The 21,652-nt window shown below is 40.2% G+C and overlaps 1 protein-coding gene across 1 annotated transcript in view; it reads left to right on the top strand.

Annotated features, from left to right (window-relative positions):
• The window catches only part of LOC145659208 (homeodomain-interacting protein kinase 2-like), a 92,711-nt gene that overhangs the window by 39,187 nt on the left and 31,872 nt on the right, over positions 1 to 21,652 (top strand). The window contains exons 2-8 of the mRNA XM_081720353.1: positions 17,185 to 17,536; positions 18,103 to 18,470; positions 19,024 to 19,147; positions 19,437 to 19,538; positions 19,655 to 19,729; positions 20,031 to 20,212; positions 20,443 to 20,522. Of these exons, the coding sequence (XP_081576479.1) occupies positions 17,185 to 17,536; positions 18,103 to 18,470; positions 19,024 to 19,147; positions 19,437 to 19,538; positions 19,655 to 19,729; positions 20,031 to 20,212; positions 20,443 to 20,522 (1,283 nt within the window). The remainder of the gene's footprint in view (positions 1 to 17,184; positions 17,537 to 18,102; positions 18,471 to 19,023; positions 19,148 to 19,436; positions 19,539 to 19,654; positions 19,730 to 20,030; positions 20,213 to 20,442; positions 20,523 to 21,652) is intronic.

Raw genomic sequence — 21,652 nt, 5'->3', positions numbered from 1 at the left:
TTTGAACAAAACAGTGGTCGAAATGCTGTTGAGAACAGTTTTACAGTTACAACAACAGAAAAAAGACTCAAATATATGCTGGATGGTTTATTCATTAAGGGAGAAAGCTGTCTCTCTTGTGGAGGATTTGCCACAGAGACCTGGGCATGTGGTATGGTCTCTGCACGGTGCCGTCATTACGCTCCAGACCCTCCACTAGAGGAGACAGAAACATCACAGTGGAAATAAAAACAATATAGTCCTGATGATTGGCATATGTGTAGTAGCTTGAGAGTGAAATGTGTGTGTGAGTGTGTGTGAAGGATTACTCCATATATCCCTTTATGTGCTCGACTGTTTCATTAACGGAAGCGAATCCAGGGAGAGAGAAGTCTGGAGGAACGTCCTGCCAGTCAAAGCTAGGCAGACATCTCCCTAGTTCTGGGTGGAGGGAGAGACAGAAAATAATATGACTAACAATTAAACCTGCTGACTTATCACTGCAGGTATAAGTACTTTCCTGGTGGTTTGGTTATGTTTTGGTACATAGCATAGTCAAACTGTTACAAAACAGAATGGACAAATTAACAGGTAGTTGTGTAATCCTGCTGTCTTTACCTGGTTTACTTGGCGTGTAGAAATATGGACAAAGCTCTTGATTGAGGATGTCTTGGACACTCTGTAGTGGAAATGCATGTGAAAATCTCATTAACATGCAGAATGCTATGTATGCACAAATGCTATGTATGCGTGAGTGGCTAAGCCAATGCATGAATTACATGTACAAAGAGTTGCATATTGCAAAGACTTTTGATACGACAAATTCTGTTCTGTCAAGAGTGAGGTGAGGGTTTATTTCTCAGAGATGAAGCTGGTTACATTGCTTATTTGCAGTGTGAGGTTTTACCAATGTGGTTTGGGCGAGGTCAAGTCTAGGGTCACAATACTGCTGCTGAAAGAAGTCTTTAGGCAGGGCATTTGGGGCATACGCCTCTGGGGGCAACTTCCAGAACTCTGAAGGGCATTTTTTAACACAGACCTGCAAACCAACGCACAAACACACAGAGTGAAGGAGATCTTATTTGAGTAGCTAAACACAGTGTTGCTTTTTATATTTCTATCTACACTATTTACACATTGTTCATTGCATGATAGAGCAAAAGGCTCCCAAACCAAGCAGCAAAAGGAGACCCAAGCCCCCAGACTTACAAACTGGCATTCACATACTACATGCTAAACTGTTTTGTAATAAATGAGTCTCATGTGCATATTTCTAAAAGGCTACTGACATACGTGTTTGGTTTCTGTACAATGTCAACAGGACATTTGTGTGGAAATCTCACTTGAGTGGTTGGACACTGGAGACCCTCTAGAATGGCGTCCATTTCTGTCGTTGCTCTGGCACACTTCAGAAGGTCAAAGTAGAGGACGTTTAGTTTGTCACTGAAACACGAGAGGATGCAGGAAACAAATGCAGCTTGACACATGAATATTAGCCAATTAAATAAACAATTTTTATTCAATTTTTTGAGTATGTGTATCAGGATTCAGTGCTGGAGAGTCACACCACTACCCAGCTAAGTGTTCTTTCTTCGAGGGTGAATTGGACTGGGGTAACCAATAAACTCTGCAGTGTTGTGACACTCCTAGACCTGAGTTTGGACCCCTTGGTTTAGAGACAATCATTAAACACAAGTGAGTTGATTGGTTCCACTTGTTGCTGTGCAGTGCCAATCATGAAAATCTTAAAGCTAAAGTCTAACCCATCTTGTCTTGTTGATGTTTCATGTTTCCACATGATTTGCACCTGCACAGCTCCATTGTAACCCTAGTCCGACTCACTAAAGTCCATTCGAAAGAATACTGACGGTGTTCCTTACATACTGGGTGTGCTGTTTTGGTATTCCTGTGAAGATATAAATACTTATCCAGTATGTGAGGGACTTACACATTGACTCCAGCTCCACAAAACATCCCAGTGGAGTTCTGGGGCAACACGACATGACGAGAGTCTCCAAGCAGCCACGCTGTGTTAGAACCTCCGTTAGAAGGATATCTCACAAGCCATACATGGGTAAAAGACCTTCCGCTTGAGCCCACAATAATAATGATTTTTTTTCCCCCCATGAAAGTGTAGTTGGAAATGTTTCTTACCCAGGGAGCGAATAAGAATATAGGTGACAATGGCAGCCACAAAAATAATACAGCAGATAATGTCTGCACATCTCCTGAACAAAAACAAGAAATATTATTACACATTGCATGATTTAAATTATGTATTAAAGTTATTTAGCTAAGTGAAATAACTTTATAGTCTTAGTCTAGATCTATGGCCTTAGTATAGTTCTTGTATAGCGTTAATAACAGACATTCTGTGATCCATGATGTGTAGAGCTTTAAATGGTTTTTTAAAGTCAGCTGATGTGGAGGAGTAAATCGGAGAAGCACTGAGAGATTGCCGGACTCGCCTCTTGTTAACTGGTCGCCTGAAAATGGGCTCATACGGAGGAGGTTCCCCTGAGAAGATAGAATTGAAGAATATATATATTCTATAAATTCTAAGTATATACCATTACATTACAATGAATTTAAACCTTTGAAAAACATATATTCAGTCACGCGTGTCTGAACCTTTGACCGGTACGCTATATTTTGTCTAACACATTTTATATACAGTTGTCATGGAACGCTCCCCTTCACACTAGCCATGTGGTACGGCCCGCCGCGTGCAGTGGGAGTTCATAGTCTTGTTTGTAACCACGCCTGTGTAATTAACGCGCAACTGCACATGGTTTAGTCTTGTAACGTCTGTGTGTTTAAACCGCTGTGGGAGTGTGCATCTTAGTCGGTCAATGCCCATGTTCGTGTTCACATAGTTCGTTATCTGTATTCGTGTTTTATGTTCACTGTTTATGTTGCATATGAGCGCCGGTGTCTTTATCGTGTGTTAATACACGTCTGTCCGTCCTGCTCCTTGTCCAGCGACACTAGGGCCGTTACAACACTTTTCTTTTTTTTTTTTTTATGACACCTTCTGCACACATACGCTTTCGATCTGATACACAGTTACAGATCGTACACTATATAAATGTTTTTAATATAAGGTAGACCTACCAAGTACGTAAGAACATTTATTATTTTAACATGAAATGTACAAGCTAGTTTTGTACATTTTTTTTCTTTTTTAACCATTGTATTTGACGTATGGGTTCTCATAAAATCTTTGGCATATGGCTATATCTGGAAAAAACAACAACAACAAAACTCACCGCAATAATCTGGCATGCTGACTACAGTACACTCCCTTGCACTTTCGATAAGCGCCATCACACAGAGTCCGCAATGTGTAATGTTTCAGTAAAAAATAATCTTGCATTCGATAATCTATTCTTATGACGCATCATTCCAGGTTATTGACACATTGTGATGTTGGAAGTCACAGCACGTTCTCGTTCTTAGCTCATCAACAAAGGCAGCTTGGTCACGAGCACCTGCTTTCCATGCTATGGGATGCTCGCGCTCAATTTTCCATGTCCTGTATCGAATATTTAGGCCTATACGATTAAACTGTCCGTGGTTACTGTGCTTTTAACGTACAAAAAAAGCTACACAAATAATAAAATAATCTTTACATAATAATGTAACCTTAGGCTTATCGCCAAGATGTAACCTGTGAGGCTAAGTGACAACGTCTCCCGTCCCCTACCTAAACTACGTCTACACTGACTATGAGAATAGTAGTATAGTATAGTAGTTCAAGAGTATAGTAGTGATATGTGATAACAATTTGATTTGTTTATTTTAAAGACTTTCTAAAGTTGCATGTATATAACCAAACAGGCAATTTACATGAGTTTGCCATCCCAATACTTTAAATTTTTACAGTAAATATATTCAACATTATATTATGGGTACAAGGAAAAGTGATATGTAGTGAACCAAATAGATATTTAACAGGCTTTTGCCATCCTATTACTCCAAATTCCTACAGTAAAAATGACTGAAAGTCATTCATGAGTACAAGAGAAACTGTATTTCAAGAGTTTAATGAAGTGATTTGATAACAATTTGATTTGTGCATTTCACTCAGCTTCATGTAGTGATATATAGTGAACTGAATAGACATTTCACAGGATATTGCCATCCTATTACTCTAAATTCCTACTGTAAAAATGACTGAAAGTCATACCACAGGTACATAAGATAGTGTATATCAAGAATTTAGTGGAGTGATCTGATAACAATTTGATTTGATTTATTTATAGAGCTTCAATTATTACATATATGGAACTGAATAGACATTCGACAGAATTTTGCTACTCCATTATTCCAAATTCCTGCAGTAAAAATGACTGAAAGTCATATCATGGGTACAGGAGGAAGTTTATTTCAAGTACGTAGTGGAGTGATTTTATAACAATTTGAATTGTGTATTTTATAGATCTTCGAGTAGTGATATATGTTGAACTGAACAGATGTTTAAGAGGATTTTGCCATCCTATTACTCAAGCTTCCTACAGTAAAACACTTGAAAGTCATACCATGGGTACATGAGAAAGTGGATTTCATGAATATTGTGGAGGGATCTGATAACAATTTGACTAGTTTGTTTTCTAGAGTTTCAAAAACTGATTATATAGTGGAACGAATACATGTTTATGAGGATTTTGCCATCCTTTTACTCCAAATTAAAGTAAAAACATTGGAACGTAATAGTATGGATACACAAGAAAGTGTATTTCAAGAATATATTGGAAGGATTTGATAACAATATGAATTGTGTATTTTATAGTGCTTCAACTATTGCATATATGGAACAGAATAGGCATGAACAGGATTTTGCCATCCTATTATTCCAAATTCCTACAGTAAAAATGAGTTATACCATGAGTACATGAGAAAGTGTTTTTCATGAATATAGTGGAGTGTTCTGATAACAATTTGGTTTGTTTATTTCATAGAGCTTCAAATATTGCATTGATGGAACCATATAGACATTTAGGAGGAATTTGCCATACTTGCCATACGTCCTTCGCCATATGCATTCTTGCATTTTTCTCTTTGCTGTTTTCTGTTATAGTCATAAATTCTACATATATTTATTGAGAAAATCCTTTAAAGAGGCGCATGTCCATCATCACGTTTTATTTGTTTGGCTTTTTTTTTGGGTTTTACTATTGGAAACAAAATTACTTTTTTTGCATTTGATGTTGATATCATTATGGCAGGCTTTAGTGGAGGTACTGGTGTCTATATTAGATGATTAAATACACAGCACCAGCAGTTCTGAATCTTTGTGTTAAATAATCTATGCTGATTGTCACGATCAGTCCCTTCCATGTTCCGTGTTTTCCATGTCTTGTGTTTTGTTCCGTTCCACGGTTTCATTTTGTCCTCACACTGATTGCGTACACCTGTCCCTCGTTTCTAGTTCATGTATTTAAACCCTGCTGTGTGCCTTGGTCGTGGCTGCCTGTACACGGGCATCTCGTCGTTCCCGGAAGAAGCAGGCTCACGTTTATTTTGATAACGACGAGATCCCAGGTAAGCGTCTACCCGTCTTGACCAACGCTTGCAGGGGGGAGCGGCCTGCAGCGCAAGACGTGCAACCACGGAAAGAGGGAGTCCAGGAGGGTGGCCAATCTTGACATTATTACACTCAGGAATTAAAAAAAATATATTGTAGCATCCCATGAAATGTGATCTTTCACACATAATGAGAGAGGTTGGCAAAGAACTAAAACTCAATTAAATATATCAACTTCCCCTTAAGCCTCTCATATACTCCACATTTAGGAGCAAGCCTACTCCTACACAATAAGCAGTGCGGTATATGAAAAGAGTAGGCGTATCAAATAAACAGAGCAACATGGTTAAGGTCCAGCCAGATATGTAAATGTTTGCCAGAACATCCAGTGTGTGTCTGCCGTTCGGTCAAAACTGGATCAGTCCAGAGGCCGCCCCGTCAGATCTCTTTTGAACAAAACAGTGGTCGAAATGCTGTTGAGAACAGTTTTGCAGTTACAACAACAGAAAAAAGACTCAAATATATGCTGGATGGTTTATTCATTAAGGGAGAAAGCTGTCTCTCTTGTAGAGGATTTGCCACAGAGACCTGGGCATGTGGTATGGTCTCTGCACGGTGCCGTCATTACGCTCCAGACCCTCCACTAGAGGAGACAGAAACATCACAGTGGAAATAAAAACAATATAGTCCTGATGATTGGCATATGTGTAGTAGCTTGAGAGTGAAATGTGTGTGTGAGTGTGTGTGAAGGATTACTCCATATATCCCTTTATGTGCTCGACTGTTTCATTAACGGAAGCGAATCCAGGGAGAGAGAAGTCTGGAGGAACGTCCTGCCAGTCAAAGCTAGGCAGACATCTCCCTAGTTCTGGGTGGAGGGAGAGACAGAAAATAATATGACTAACAATTAAACCTGCTGACTTATCACTGCAGGTATAAGTACTTTCCTGGTGGTTTGGTTATGTTTTGGTACATAGCATAGTCAAACTGTTACAAAACAGAATGGACAAATTAACAGGTAGTTGTGTAATCCTGCTGTCTTTACCTGGTTTACTTGGCGTGTAGAAATATGGACAAAGCTCTTGATTGAGGATGTCTTGGACACTCTGTAGTGGAAATGCATGTGAAAATCTCATTAACATGCAGAATGCTATGTATGCACAAATGCTATGTATGCGTGAGTGGCTAAGCCAATGCATGAATTACATGTACAAAGAGTTGCATATTGCAAAGACTTTTGATACGACAAATTCTGTTCTGTCAAGAGTGAGGTGAGGGTTTATTTCTCAGAGATGAAGCTGGTTACATTGCTTATTTGCAGTGTGAGGTTTTACCAATGTGGTTTGGGCGAGGTCAAGTCTAGGGTCACAATACTGCTGCTGAAAGAAGTCTTTAGGCAGGGCATTTGGGGCATACGCCTCTGGGGGCAACTTCCAGAACTCTGAAGGGCATTTTTTAACACAGACCTGCAAACCAACGCACAAACACACAGAGTGAAGGAGATCTTATTTGAGTAGCTAAACACAGTGTTGCTTTTTATATTTCTATCTACACTATTTACACATTGTTCATTGCATGATAGAGCAAAAGGCTCCCAAACCAAGCAGCAAAAGGAGACCCAAGCCCCCAGACTTACAAACTGGCATTCACATACTACATGCTAAACTGTTTTGTAATAAATGAGTCTCATGTGCATATTTCTAAAAGGCTACTGACATACGTGTTTGGTTTCTGTACAATGTCAACAGGACATTTGTGTGGAAATCTCACTTGAGTGGTTGGACACTGGAGACCCTCTAGAATGGCGTCCATTTCTGTCGTTGCTCTGGCACACTTCAGAAGGTCAAAGTAGAGGACGTTTGGTTTGTCACTGAAACACGAGAGGATGCAGGAAACAAATGCAGCTTGACACATGAATATTAGCCAATTAAATAAACAATTTTTATTCAATTTTTTGAGTATGTGTATCAGGATTCAGTGCTGGAGAGTCACACCACTACCCAGCTAAGTGTTCTTTCTTCGAGGGTGAATTGGACTGGGGTAACCAATAAACTCTGCAGTGTTGTGACACTCCTAGACCTGAGTTTGGACCCCTTGGTTTAGAGACAATCATTAAACACAAGTGATTTGATTGGTTCCACTTGTTGCTGTGCAGTGCCAATCATGAAAATCTTAAAGCTAAAGTCTAACCCATCTTGTCTTGTTGATGTTTCATGTTTCCACATGATTTGCACCTGCACAGCTCCATTGTAACCCTAGTCCGACTCACTAAAGTCCATTCGAAAGAATACTGACGGTGTTCCTTACATACTGGGTGTGCTGTTTTGGTATTCCTGTGAAGATATAAATACTTATCCAGTATGTGAGGGACTTACACATTGACTCCAGCTCCACAAAACATCCCAGTGGAGTTCTGGGGCAACACGACATGACGAGAGTCTCCAAGCAGCCACGCTGTGTTAGAACCTCCGTTAGAAGGATATCTCACAAGCCATACATGGGTAAAAGACCTTCCGCTTGAGCCCACAATAATAATGATTTTTTTTTCCCCCATGAAAGTGTAGTTGGAAATGTTTCTTACCCAGGGAGCGAATAAGAATATAGGTGACAATGGCAGCCACAAAAATAATACAGCAGATAATGTCTGCACATCTCCTGAACAAAAACAAGAAATATTATTACACATTGCATGATTTAAATTATGTATTAAAGTTATTTAGCTAAGTGAAATAACTTTATAGTCTTAGTCTAGATCTATGGCCTTAGTATAGTTCTTGTATAGCGTTAATAACAGACATTCTGTGATCCATGATGTGTAGAGCTTTAAATGGTTTTTTAAAGTCAGCTGATGTGGAGGAGTAAATCGGAGAAGCACTGAGAGATTGCCGGACTCGCCTCTTGTTAACTGGTCGCCTGAAAATGGGCTCATACGGAGGAGGTTCCCCTGAGAAGATAGAATTGAAGAATATATATATTCTATAAATTCTAAGTATATACCATTACATTAGAATGAATTTAAACCTTTGAAAAACATATATTCAGTCACGCGTGTCTGAACCTTTGACCGGTACGCTATATTTTGTCTAACACATTTTATATACAGTTGTCATGGAACGCTCCCCTTCACACTAGCCATGTGGTACGGCCCGCCGCGTGCAGTGGGAGTTCATAGTCTTGTTTGTAACCACGCCTGTGTAATTAACGCGCAACTGCACATGGTTTAGTCTTGTAACGTCTGTGTGTTTAAACCGCTGTGGGAGTGTGCATCTTAGTCGGTCAATGCCCATGTTCGTGTTCACATAGTTCGTTATCTGTATTCGTGTTTTATGTTCACTGTTTATGTTGCATATGAGCGCCGGTGTCTTTATCGTGTGTTAATACACGTCTGTCCGTCCTGCTCCTTGTCCAGCGACACTAGGGCCGTTACAACACTTTTCTTTTTTTTTTTTTTATGACACCTTCTGCACACATACGCTTTCGATCTGATACACAGTTACAGATCGTACACTATATAAATGTTTTTAATATAAGGTAGACCTACCAAGTACGTAAGAACATTTATTATTTTAACATGAAATGTACAAGCTAGTTTTGTACATTTTTTTTCTTTTTTAACCATTGTATTTGACGTATGGGTTCTCATAAAATCTTTGGCATATGGCTATATCTGGAAAAAACAACAACAACAAAACTCACCGCAATAATCTGGCATGCTGACTACAGTACACTCCCTTGCACTTTCGATAAGCGCCATCACACAGAGTCCGCAATGTGTAATGTTTCAGTAAAAAATAATCTTGCATTCGATAATCTATTCTTATGACGCATCATTCCAGGTTATTGACACATTGTGATGTTGGAAGTCACAGCACGTTCTCGTTCTTAGCTCATCAACAAAGGCAGCTTGGTCACGAGCACCTGCTTTCCATGCTATGGGATGCTCGCGCTCAATTTTCCATGTCCTGTATCGAATATTTAGGCCTATACGATTAAACTGTCCGTGGTTACTGTGCTTTTAACGTACAAAAAAAGCTACACAAATAATAAAATAATCTTTACATAATAATGTAACCTTAGGCTTATCGCCAAGATGTAACCTGTGAGGCTAAGTGACAACGTCTCCCGTCCCCTACCTAAACTACGTCTACACTGACTATGAGAATAGTAGTATAGTATAGTAGTTCAAGAGTATAGTAGTGATATGTGATAACAATTTGATTTGTTTATTTTAAAGACTTTCTAAAGTTGCATGTATATAACCAAACAGGCAATTTACATGAGTTTGCCATCCCAATACTTTAAATTTTTACAGTAAATATATTCAACATTATATTATGGGTACAAGGAAAAGTGATATGTAGTGAACCAAATAGATATTTAACAGGCTTTTGCCATCCTATTACTCCAAATTCCTACAGTAAAAATGACTGAAAGTCATTCATGAGTACAAGAGAAACTGTATTTCAAGAGTTTAATGAAGTGATTTGATAACAATTTGATTTGTGCATTTCACTCAGCTTCATGTAGTGATATATAGTGAACTGAATAGACATTTCACAGGATATTGCCATCCTATTACTCTAAATTCCTACTGTAAAAATGACTGAAAGTCATACCACAGGTACATAAGATAGTGTATATCAAGAATTTAGTGGAGTGATCTGATAACAATTTGATTTGATTTATTTATAGAGCTTCAATTATTACATATATGGAACTGAATAGACATTCGACAGAATTTTGCTACTCCATTATTCCAAATTCCTGCAGTAAAAATGACTGAAAGTCATATCATGGGTACAGGAGGAAGTTTATTTCAAGTACGTAGTGGAGTGATTTTATAACAATTTGAATTGTGTATTTTATAGATCTTCGAGTAGTGATATATGTTGAACTGAACAGATGTTTAAGAGGATTTTGCCATCCTATTACTCAAGCTTCCTACAGTAAAACACTTGAAAGTCATACCATGGGTACATGAGAAAGTGGATTTCATGAATATTGTGGAGGGATCTGATAACAATTTGACTAGTTTGTTTTCTAGAGTTTCAAAAACTGATTATATAGTGGAACGAATACATGTTTATGAGGATTTTGCCATCCTTTTACTCCAAATTAAAGTAAAAACATTGGAACGTAATAGTATGGATACACAAGAAAGTGTATTTCAAGAATATATTGGAAGGATTTGATAACAATATGAATTGTGTATTTTATAGTGCTTCAACTATTGCATATATGGAACAGAATAGGCATGAACAGGATTTTGCCATCCTATTATTCCAAATTCCTACAGTAAAAATGAGTTATACCATGAGTACATGAGAAAGTGTTTTTCATGAATATAGTGGAGTGTTCTGATAACAATTTGGTTTGTTTATTTCATAGAGCTTCAAATATTGCATTGATGGAACCATATAGACATTTAGGAGGAATTTGCCATACTTGCCATACGTCCTTCGCCATATGCATTCTTGCATTTTTCTCTTTGCTGTTTTCTGTTATAGTCATAAATTCTACATATATTTATTGAGAAAATCCTTTAAAGAGGCGCATGTCCATCATCACGTTTTATTTGTTTGGCTTTTTTTTTTGGTTTTACTATTGGAAACAAAATTACTTTTTTTGCATTTGATGTTGATATCATTATGGCAGGCTTTAGTGGAGGTACTGGTGTCTATATTAGATGATTAAATACACAGCACCAGCAGTTCTGAATCTTTGTGTTAAATAATCTATGCTGATTGTCACGATCAGTCCCTTCCATGTTCCGTGTTTTCCATGTCTTGTGTTTTGTTCCGTTCCACGGTTTCATTTTGTCCTCACACTGATTGCGTACACCTGTCCCTCGTTTCTAGTTCATGTATTTAAACCCTGCTGTGTGCCTTGGTCGTGGCTGCCTGTACACGGGCATCTCGTCGTTCCCGGAAGAAGCAGGCTCACGTTTATTTTGATAACGACGAGATCCCAGGTAAGCGTCTACCCGTCTTGACCAACGCTTGCAGGGGGGAGCGGCCTGCAGCGCAAGACGTGCAACCACGGAAAGAGGGAGTCCAGGAGGGTGGCCAATCTTGACATTATTACACTCAGGAATTAAAAAAAATATATTGTAGCATCCCATGAAATGTGATCTTTCACACATAATGAGAGAGGTTGGCAAAGAACTAAAACTCAATTAAATATATCAACTTCCCCTTAAGCCTCTCATATACTCCACATTTAGGAGCAAGCCTACTCCTACACAATAAGCAGTGCGGTATATGAAAAGAGTAGGCGTATCAAATAAACAGAGCAACATGGTTAAGGTCCAGCCAGATATGTAAATGTTTGCCAGAACATCCAGTGTGTGTCTGCCGTTCGGTCAAAACTGGATCAGTCCAGAGGCCGCCCCGTCAGATCTCTTTTGAACAAAACAGTGGTCGAAATGCTGTTGAGAACAGTTTTGCAGTTACAACAACAGAAAAAAGACTCAAATATATGCTGGATGGTTTATTCATTAAGGGAGAAAGCTGTCTCTCTTGTAGAGGATTTGCCACAGAGACCTGGGCATGTGGTATGGTCTCTGCACGGTGCCGTCATTACGCTCCAGACCCTCCACTAGAGGAGACAGAAACATCACAGTGGAAATAAAAACAATATAGTCCTGATGATTGGCATATGTGTAGTAGCTTGAGAGTGAAATGTGTGTGTGAGTGTGTGTGAAGGATTACTCCATATATCCCTTTATGTGCTCGACTGTTTCATTAACGGAAGCGAATCCAGGGAGAGAGAAGTCTGGAGGAACGTCCTGCCAGTCAAAGCTAGGCAGACATCTCCCTAGTTCTGGGTGGAGGGAGAGACAGAAAATAATATGACTAACAATTAAACCTGCTGACTTATCACTGCAGGTATAAGTACTTTCCTGGTGGTTTGGTTATGTTTTGGTACATAGCATAGTCAAACTGTTACAAAACAGAATGGACAAATTAACAGGTAGTTGTGTAATCCTGCTGTCTTTACCTGGTTTACTTGGCGTGTAGAAATATGGACAAAGCTCTTGATTGAGGATGTCTTGGACACTCTGTAGTGGAAATGCATGTGAAAATCTCATTAACATGCAGAATGCTATGTATGCACAAATGCTATGTATGCGTGAGTGGCTAAGCCAATGCATGAATTACATGTACAAAGAGTTGCATATTGCAAAGACTTTTGATACGACAAATTCTGTTCTGTCAAGAGTGAGGTGAGGGTTTATTTCTCAGAGATGAAGCTGGTTACATTGCTTATTTGCAGTGTGAGGTTTTACCAATGTGGTTTGGGCGAGGTCAAGTCTAGGGTCACAATACTGCTGCTGAAAGAAGTCTTTAGGCAGGGCATTTGGGGCATACGCCTCTGGGGGCAACTTCCAGAACTCTGAAGGGCATTTTTTAACACAGACCTGCAAACCAACGCACAAACACACAGAGTGAAGGAGATCTTATTTGAGTAGCTAAACACAGTGTTGCTTTTTATATTTCTATCTACACTATTTACACATTGTTCATTGCATGATAGAGCAAAAGGCTCCCAAACCAAGCAGCAAAAGGAGACCCAAGCCCCCAGACTTACAAACTGGCATTCACATACTACATGCTAAACTGTTTTGTAATAAATGAGTCTCATGTGCATATTTCTAAAAGGCTACTGACATACGTGTTTGGTTTCTGTACAATGTCAACAGGACATTTGTGTGGAAATCTCACTTGAGTGGTTGGACACTGGAGACCCTCTAGAATGGCGTCCATTTCTGTCGTTGCTCTGGCACACTTCAGAAGGTCAAAGTAGAGGACGTTTGGTTTGTCACTGAAACACGAGAGGATGCAGGAAACAAATGCAGCTTGACACATGAATATTAGCCAATTAAATAAACAATTTTTATTCAATTTTTTGAGTATGTGTATCAGGATTCAGTGCTGGAGAGTCACACCACTACCCAGCTAAGTGTTCTTTCTTCGAGGGTGAATTGGACTGGGGTAACCAATAAACTCTGCAGTGTTGTGACACTCCTAGACCTGAGTTTGGACCCCTTGGTTTAGAGACAATCATTAAACACAAGTGATTTGATTGGTTCCACTTGTTGCTGTGCAGTGCCAATCATGAAAATCTTAAAGCTAAAGTCTAACCCATCTTGTCTTGTTGATGTTTCATGTTTCCACATGATTTGCACCTGCACAGCTCCATTGTAACCCTAGTCCGACTCACTAAAGTCCATTCGAAAGAATACTGACGGTGTTCCTTACATACTGGGTGTGCTGTTTTGGTATTCCTGTGAAGATATAAATACTTATCCAGTATGTGAGGGACTTACACATTGACTCCAGCTCCACAAAACATCCCAGTGGAGTTCTGGGGCAACACGACATGACGAGAGTCTCCAAGCAGCCACGCTGTGTTAGAACCTCCGTTAGAAGGATATCTCACAAGCCATACATGGGTAAAAGACCTTCCGCTTGAGCCCACAATAATAATGATTTTTTTTTCCCCCATGAAAGTGTAGTTGGAAATGTTTCTTACCCAGGGAGCGAATAAGAATATAGGTGACAATGGCAGCCACAAAAATAATACAGCAGATAATGTCTGCACATCTCCTGAACAAAAACAAGAAATATTATTACACATTGCATGATTTAAATTATGTATTAAAGTTATTTAGCTAAGTGAAATAACTTTATAGTCTTAGTCTAGATCTATGACCTTAGTATAGTTCTTGTATAGCGTTAATAACAGACATTCTGTGATCCATGATGTGTAGAGCTTTAAATGGTTTTTTAAAGTCGGCTGATGTGGAGGAGTAAATCGGAGGTATGGTCTCTGCACGGTGCCGTCGTTACGCTCCAGATCCTCCACTAGAGGAGACAGAAACATCATAGTGGAAATAAAACCAATATAGTCCTCATGATTGGCATATGTGTAGTAGCTTGAGAGTGAAATGTGAGCTAATAATGTTTTTTATAATTCTATTCTCCCTGAAGTAAAGGGACGAGACCATACAAGCTTTCGACTGTGTGTGCCCAATGTCATTATGAACTGCTGGAATGAAGAGAGAGAGAGTGTGTGTGTGTGTGTGTGTGTGTGTGTGTGTGTGTGTGTGTGTGTGTGTGTGTGTGTGTGTGCAGCTTACAGAAGCAGAGGAAAAGGGTGTCCACACACATGCTGTACACACTAAAGAAGCCCTGCGCGATGAAATAAGCTCCCACAATCACCGTCTAAAAAAACAGCAGTAGTAGATATACATGCTGGGCCTTCAGTATTATGAGAGGAACTGCTGTCCAGAATAAATGTGTAAATCATGGTTATTTACAAACAAAGTGACTTTACAATCACTGTCAATAAGCATTTTGGAATCTAAAAAAGAAAGAACCATTTCTTCAGTGTACTGAATATGCTGATGTTTTGTTCTCACACAGACGCAAGTGTCAGCACTTGAGCTTTTCTGAGGTTACAATACGTACAATAACGGGCAACCAGTAATAATGCAGCAGCTGAAGCTGGAAATTGTCATATGGCAGCCTGATTCTCCCAGAGAAGAAGAAGAAAGCCAGCAGACCTTACAGGGAATGTAGAAAAACCCTCAGAGTTACCTATTAAAGTGTGTTGCCATGTGCCATCATGGTCAGAATGTGATGAAGTGTAGTATGGGTAATATACACATGACTTCACTCTATATTTCTCACCTACAAATCCGACCACTAGCACCTTGCAGGAAAACAGCAGCGTGTCTGTAACACAGTCCAACACCACCACCCTGTGGACAGAGGGACATGGTCAAGGACAACGTGCTAAATATGAGCTAGAACAACCAGACACAAAAATGACTGATCAAAACAGCTAATGTCAACAAATATGTATACAAATTAAAGTCATATTCATATGAATATGTAATGATAAATTCCAACATTTAATATTTTTGCCTTAAAAAATGGAAATGGAAGTAATTTGTTCCACAACAGTAACATTACATCATTTATATACACACAAACCCAGATTGTGTTTTAGACTAAAATGTAATTCATGATAAGTAGAATCTTTACATTGCAACTCTCTTCTTTACCTTTAAACACATTGAAACAGCGTTTCAAAGCATTGTAATCGCGCTAAACACTGTTTCAGGGCAAGAGATTGTGTTTTAGACTAAAATGTAATGCATTATAAATGGAATATTTATATTGCTACTCTGTTCTTTACCTTTTAAACACATTGAAACAGCATTGTAATCGCCCAACAACACTGTTTCAGGGTAAGAGATTTTGTTTTAGACTAAAATGTAATGCATTATAAATGGTATCTTTACATTGCTACTCTGTTCTTTACCTTTTAAACACATTGAAACAGCATTGTAATCGCCCTAAACACTGTTTCAAGGCAAGAGTTTGTGTTTTAGACTAAAATGTAATGCATTATAAATGGAATCTTTACATTGCTACTCTGTTCTTTACCTTTTAAACACATTGAAACAGCATTGTAATCGCCCTAAACACTGTTTCAAGGCAAGAGTTTGTGTTTTAGACTAAAATGTAATGCATTATAAATGGAATCTTTACATTGCTACTCTGTTCTTTACCTTTTAAACACATTGAAACAGCATTGTAATCGCCCTAAACACTGTTTCAAGGCAAGAGTTTGTGTTTTAGACTAAAATGTAATGCATTATAAATGGAATCTTTACATTGCTACTCTGTTCTTTACCTTTTAAACATATTGAAACAGCATTGTAATCGCCCTAAACACTGTTTCAGGGCAAGAGATTGTGTTAAAGACTAAAATGTAATGCATTATAAATGGTATCTTTACATTGCTACTCTGTTCTTTACCTTTTAAATACATTGAAACATTTTTCATCAGCTTACACTAATGGTCTTTGTAATGATGAGCATTAATGATTAGAGGGGGTATCTCCCTCAATTATAGAGTGGATGAACTCTTGTTATGCAATTGATTAATTGACAGAGGTGCTGCAAGTTCAGGAGCCTCTCAGTTGGAAAGGTGTAGGAAATATTGCAGTCAGCAAGGTATCAGCAAGCACTTAGAGTGCCAGAGAGTCTAAGAATAGAAGCTGTTTTTTTCTTGGCCTTCTGTTTTTCAGTGTGGCAGCATCGCTGAAAGGTCAAGATGTTGTTTTAGCACACAGAACCACCTTTGAGTAACGCAAGACAAAGAACTTGTCTTTTCTGAGAAGCGTGTAAAGAGAAAGCAATCACTTGCTAAAGCCTGCCCAAAAAACAATGGCATCGATCAGGGCTCTGCTCTGCTTCAGACAGAAATATTCAAAATTAAAACTAAAACAGCAGTAGATGTTTTAAAAAAAATCAAAGCTCTGTGATTTAGCTAATTTAGCTAATTGATGGTTATTATGGCACATCACATTCAGCCTCAAAGAACAAACAATCTCTCTCGTTCATTTGGTTAGTAGTCCTGTTTTCATCTTTCCATAATGGTATATTCTCTTGCCCTTCAGATTCCTTCAGTGAGATCTCCCACTCCAAGAAGGTTAAATTTGAGAATCCTGCGCGGGGCGGGAGCCCTGGCCCTCGAATTCGGGCGGGGACACCCTGGCCCTCGGATCCGGGGTTCAATTCAATCGATGGCTTACCTGCCATGGTCTTTTCCCCCTCTGGAGCCTCGGACGAGGCTTCGTCGTCGTCTTCCTCCTCTTCCAGCTGGCAGGGCGGAGACGAGGCATTGACCTCGCGGCGTGCTGACGGCTATCAGAAGCGGGGCAGCCTCAAGAGGAAGAGAGAGGAGGCACACAGCAGCAACAGTGTACAGATCCTGGAGGAGCTCTCCTCCCCTGGGTTGTCCAAGCGTGTGGCCAGGGGCAGCGATTGCGAGTACCAACTGGTGCAGAACGAGATCCTCCGCTCCGTCTCCAACAGCTACGAGGTTTTGGAGTCCCTGGGCCGTGGAACCTTTGGCCAGGTCGCCAAGTGCTGGAAGCGGGGCACCAGTGAAGTAGTCGCAATCAAGATCCTGAAAAGTCATCCGTCCTATGCTCGACAGGGCCAGAACGAGGTGGGAAAGTTGTGCCTGCTTTAAATGAGCTATTGATATGGCCTAGAATCAGCTGTAGCCCTGATTCTGTTATTGTTTGTTTCAGTTTTTACAACATATGTTCTGTTGGTGTCAGATGTGCTAACGCACACTGTGGAATTTGTATACAGCCAGGGTAGCACAGAAATACTTGTTTGGCACACTAGTTCTAATTTTCACTAGTTCAGTAGGAACTAGTTCGGATAACACACGGACAGCTTGAAGCTTACTCTAAAAAGAAGATTTAGCTTCAGTTGTGTAAGCCATACCTGTTTGGATGTGCATTAAAAATGTTATTGTTATGAAAGAGCATTAATCTGCATTGTTTGAGTACCAAAAGCAAGTTCATGGGTTCATTTCCAAGGGACCACTTCCATAATTGCATCTCCCAAATCCTGTAGAAGTAAATGGTTGAAGGGAAGTACACAAAGTGCTTGATGCTATTGAAAATAAGTAGGCTATTTGTCAGCAGTATCAAACTTTGAAGCTGTGACCACGTAGCTTCGGCTTAACGCGTATTCCGTCTTCCCTCCTTTGCTCCTCCTCAGGTGAGCATCCTGAGCCGGCTGAGCAGGGAGAACGCCGACGAGTTCAACTTCGTGCGCGCGTACGACTGCTTCCAGCACAAGAAGCACATATGCCTGGTGTTCGAGATGCTGGGGCAGAGCCTCTACGACTTCCTCAAGCGCAGCAAGTTCAGCCCACTGCTGCTGAAATGCATCCGGCCCGTGCTGCAGCAGGTCGCCAAAGCGCTCATGAAACTGAAGAGCCTGGGCTTGATCCACACCGACCTCAAGCCCGACAACATCATGCTGGTGGACCCCGTCAGGCAGCCGTACCGCGTCAAGGTCATCGACTTCGGCTCAGCTAGCCACTTCTCCAAGGCCCCCAGCTACCTGCAGTCCAGATACTACCGGTGAGGGACACGTGCTGAGGCGTGTTAGAAATAAGTGTGCACTTGTTGCACTCGAGTGTGCTTTAGAGTAGAGCTGCATGTTGTGGACAGTTGTAATAACCCTGCTACACATTAAAAGCCTATGATGAGCATTACAGTTAACTGGAGCACGATTGATTTATAAGTGGTTTATTTTTATTGGGTCATGTGAGTGCTGTTATTTAGCAAAAACACCTAATGAACCGTCTTCGGTGTCTGAGATTAGTTAGGATGCGCTGAACTGCAGGCTTTGGTAATATCAGTATTTAGCGAGTCTGTACAAAACCGCTATTACATTGTAGCTACACTGTTAATTAACAGTGTAATATACTGAGTAACGGGTGTTTAACTGCATTGGTACTCTGTATTTACTTAATGCAAAACAGAACATTATTGTAGTGTTGGTGCATTGTAGTGTTGGTTCCATGTTACACTAGAATAGTGGGTGTGTAATGTCTAGGAACACAAACACCCCCCCACGGAATTATCAGCCGAGGCTGATTTCATGATGGCGATCTCTGTGTTTTTGGTCCAGATCGCCTGAGATCATCCTGGGTCTCCCATTCTGTGAGGCCATCGATATGTGGTCCCTGGGCTGTGTCATTGCTGAGCTGTTCCTGGGCTGGCCCCTGTATCCCGGAGCCTCCGAATATGATCAGGTAAGCACATGGTCCTTTGAGCTGTGCCTTAACGCCCGTACAGCATCAGTGGTGCAGACCTGTAGTGGTTTTGTGGCTGTAGTGATATGTGTGTGTGTGTGTGTGTGTGTGTGTGTGTGTGTGTTTGTGTGTGTGTAGTTTGACCTTTTAGCTGCTTTGTCGGCCCGCTCATTTTTAGGATTAATATAAATGAGTTTCTATGGCCTGTTTTTTTAGACATGCACTTTGAAAATGAAAGGATTAACTCAAAATAAAGTCATAATCCTTTTGCCGTATGGTGTCTCTGCAGATCCGTTACATCTCCGAGACGCAGGGCCTACCAGCAGAGTGCATGTTGAGCGCAGCGACCAAGACGCACTATTTCTACTGCTACCCCCTGTGGAGACTCAAGGTTTGCCTGTCTTCAAATGCTAAATGCCATGTGTTTTTTATAAGGGACGCAACTTAATGACTTCATGTAACTTAATGGTGGAGCTGAATGGTTTGTTTTTTCTTTCCTTTCTCCAGACACCTTCGGAGCGTGGCATCAAGTCCAAAGAGACTCGGAAGTACATTTTAAACTGCCTTGACGACATGATGCAGGTTATTTGGGCTTTTGTGCGCGTAACTATACGCATTTCTTTTAGTGTTGCGATGTGAAATTGAAGAACGTGACAAAGGGCTCCCGCAGCTCACATTATAGAGCAGGTAGAACAAGGTGCTAGCTGAAAGGTCGAGCGTTTCTGCTGTCATAATGAGTAGCGCATGTAAGTCGCTCTGGAGAACGACATCTGCGAAGGGCAGAGCAGTGCGTAGAAATTTGCTGCAGAACTTCGTTCGTATTGGGTGCATTGCCGCCCTCTGCTGGTGAATAATATGACTCACCCATGGGTCTCTCTCGCAGGTCAATATGACCAGTCTGAAAGGCACCGACGTCTTGGCGGAGAAGGCCGACCGGCGGGAGTTCATCGACCTACTAAAGAAGATGCTCACGCTAGACGCTCACAAAAGGATCACGCCAGTGAAGACCCTGAACCACCCGTTTCTGACCATGACCCACCTCCTCCACTTCCCTCAGAGTGCACAGTGAGTTGCTCCAGGCCTTCCAATCTACATGTCAGTGTTTCAAAAACATTTTAAGGAACACCGTGTTAATTTAGAAATCCAAATAGCATCAGAGTTTCTCTGCTAGTACTGTAACCCCCCCCCCCCCCACCTGTGTGTGTGTGTGTGTGTGTGTGTGTGTGTGTGTGTGTGTGTGTGTGTGTGTGTGTGTGTGTGTGTGTGTGTGTGTGTGTGTGTGTCTCTCGCTGCAGTGTGAAATCTTGCTTGCAGAACATGGAGATCTGCAAGCGGCAGTGCACAGGCTTCGACAGCAGCAAGACCCTGTTTGATGGTAAATCTGATGCCCACTTTGGTGCTTCTTTTAAATGTTACATTAGGGTTGGCTTTTTGTTTGTTTGTTATTCTTCAAGTAGATTTAAAACATCACCAAACTGGCCTCCGATTCCACCTATAAAAGAAGACAAAAATGGTTTCAAATGCAAGTGTTCTACCAAATCATGTTACTGCTCAAATGTGATCCACAAATGGTGAATCAGGTTGTTGCCTAGTATTCGAGTAGCCGATAAAGAGGCCCCTCTACCGTAGTTCAAAACGAAATTCCGTTGAATCCAAACTTCATTGTGTAATTGTTGATCATTGTAGCTGAGGTTTTTGTGTCTCTCGTTCTATAAGACCAACACTATGCTTTCTTCTATGGTTCTTGTATGTGTATTTGTGGAAAATTCAATTCTACTTGTGTTTTTGCAGTACACAGTACTTAAGCAGACCGAGAACTCTTCTTGGTTTTTCAAGGGTTGCGACTTGTGCAATATTCAGCACATTTAAATAAATGTTTCTTTCTTTTCCTAGACGTTTTCCAAACACTTGATTCTTTATGACATTATGAAAATTTCTTTCTTTCCTCGAGTACAAACTCGAGTCCATCATTCATTGGCTGATATGTTACTATCATACATGTATACATGCAGACTCAAGCAAGGAGTTTGTAATGGTGGTACAACTGTGTTCAGGTCATTTGATACTTTTTATTGATAAAGATGTTCTTTTCCAGACTCAGTAGGGTTTTGTTGTTTTGTTTTGTTTTTTGTACCTCTATGAACATTATTGAATAATATGCCTTATAAGGGAATCTCTAATTAAGAGAATCATGTGTTTACATTTGGAATAAATTACATTCTGATAATACCCTAGCACCTGAGTCATACACGTTTTCTTTAATGAAAGGGGTTCAAACCTCTCCTGTACACCAAAGCATCCCAAGCCAAGTCTTGGAGGATTTGTCTGTCAGTCATTAAAATATCAGTTCACAGAAAGATGGATGAAACATGTTTTACTTTGATGAACTTTTTACCTTGGAGTACTTTGTTTAGTGTGAGAAGCTGTAAATGTGTCCAGTCCTTAAAGCATTATTCTGATTTTTCTTGTCCCCTCCATCATTTTCATGCTCTCCTTGTAAGGGCT

Source organism: Electrophorus electricus, chromosome 9 (assembly GCF_041902795.1).
Source record: "Electrophorus electricus isolate QZ-2024a chromosome 9, ASM4190279v1, whole genome shotgun sequence".
NCBI lineage: Eukaryota > Metazoa > Chordata > Actinopteri > Gymnotiformes > Gymnotidae > Electrophorus > Electrophorus electricus.
Note: the sequence above shows the minus strand (reverse complement) of the source record. Positions and strands in the feature narration are given on the sequence as shown.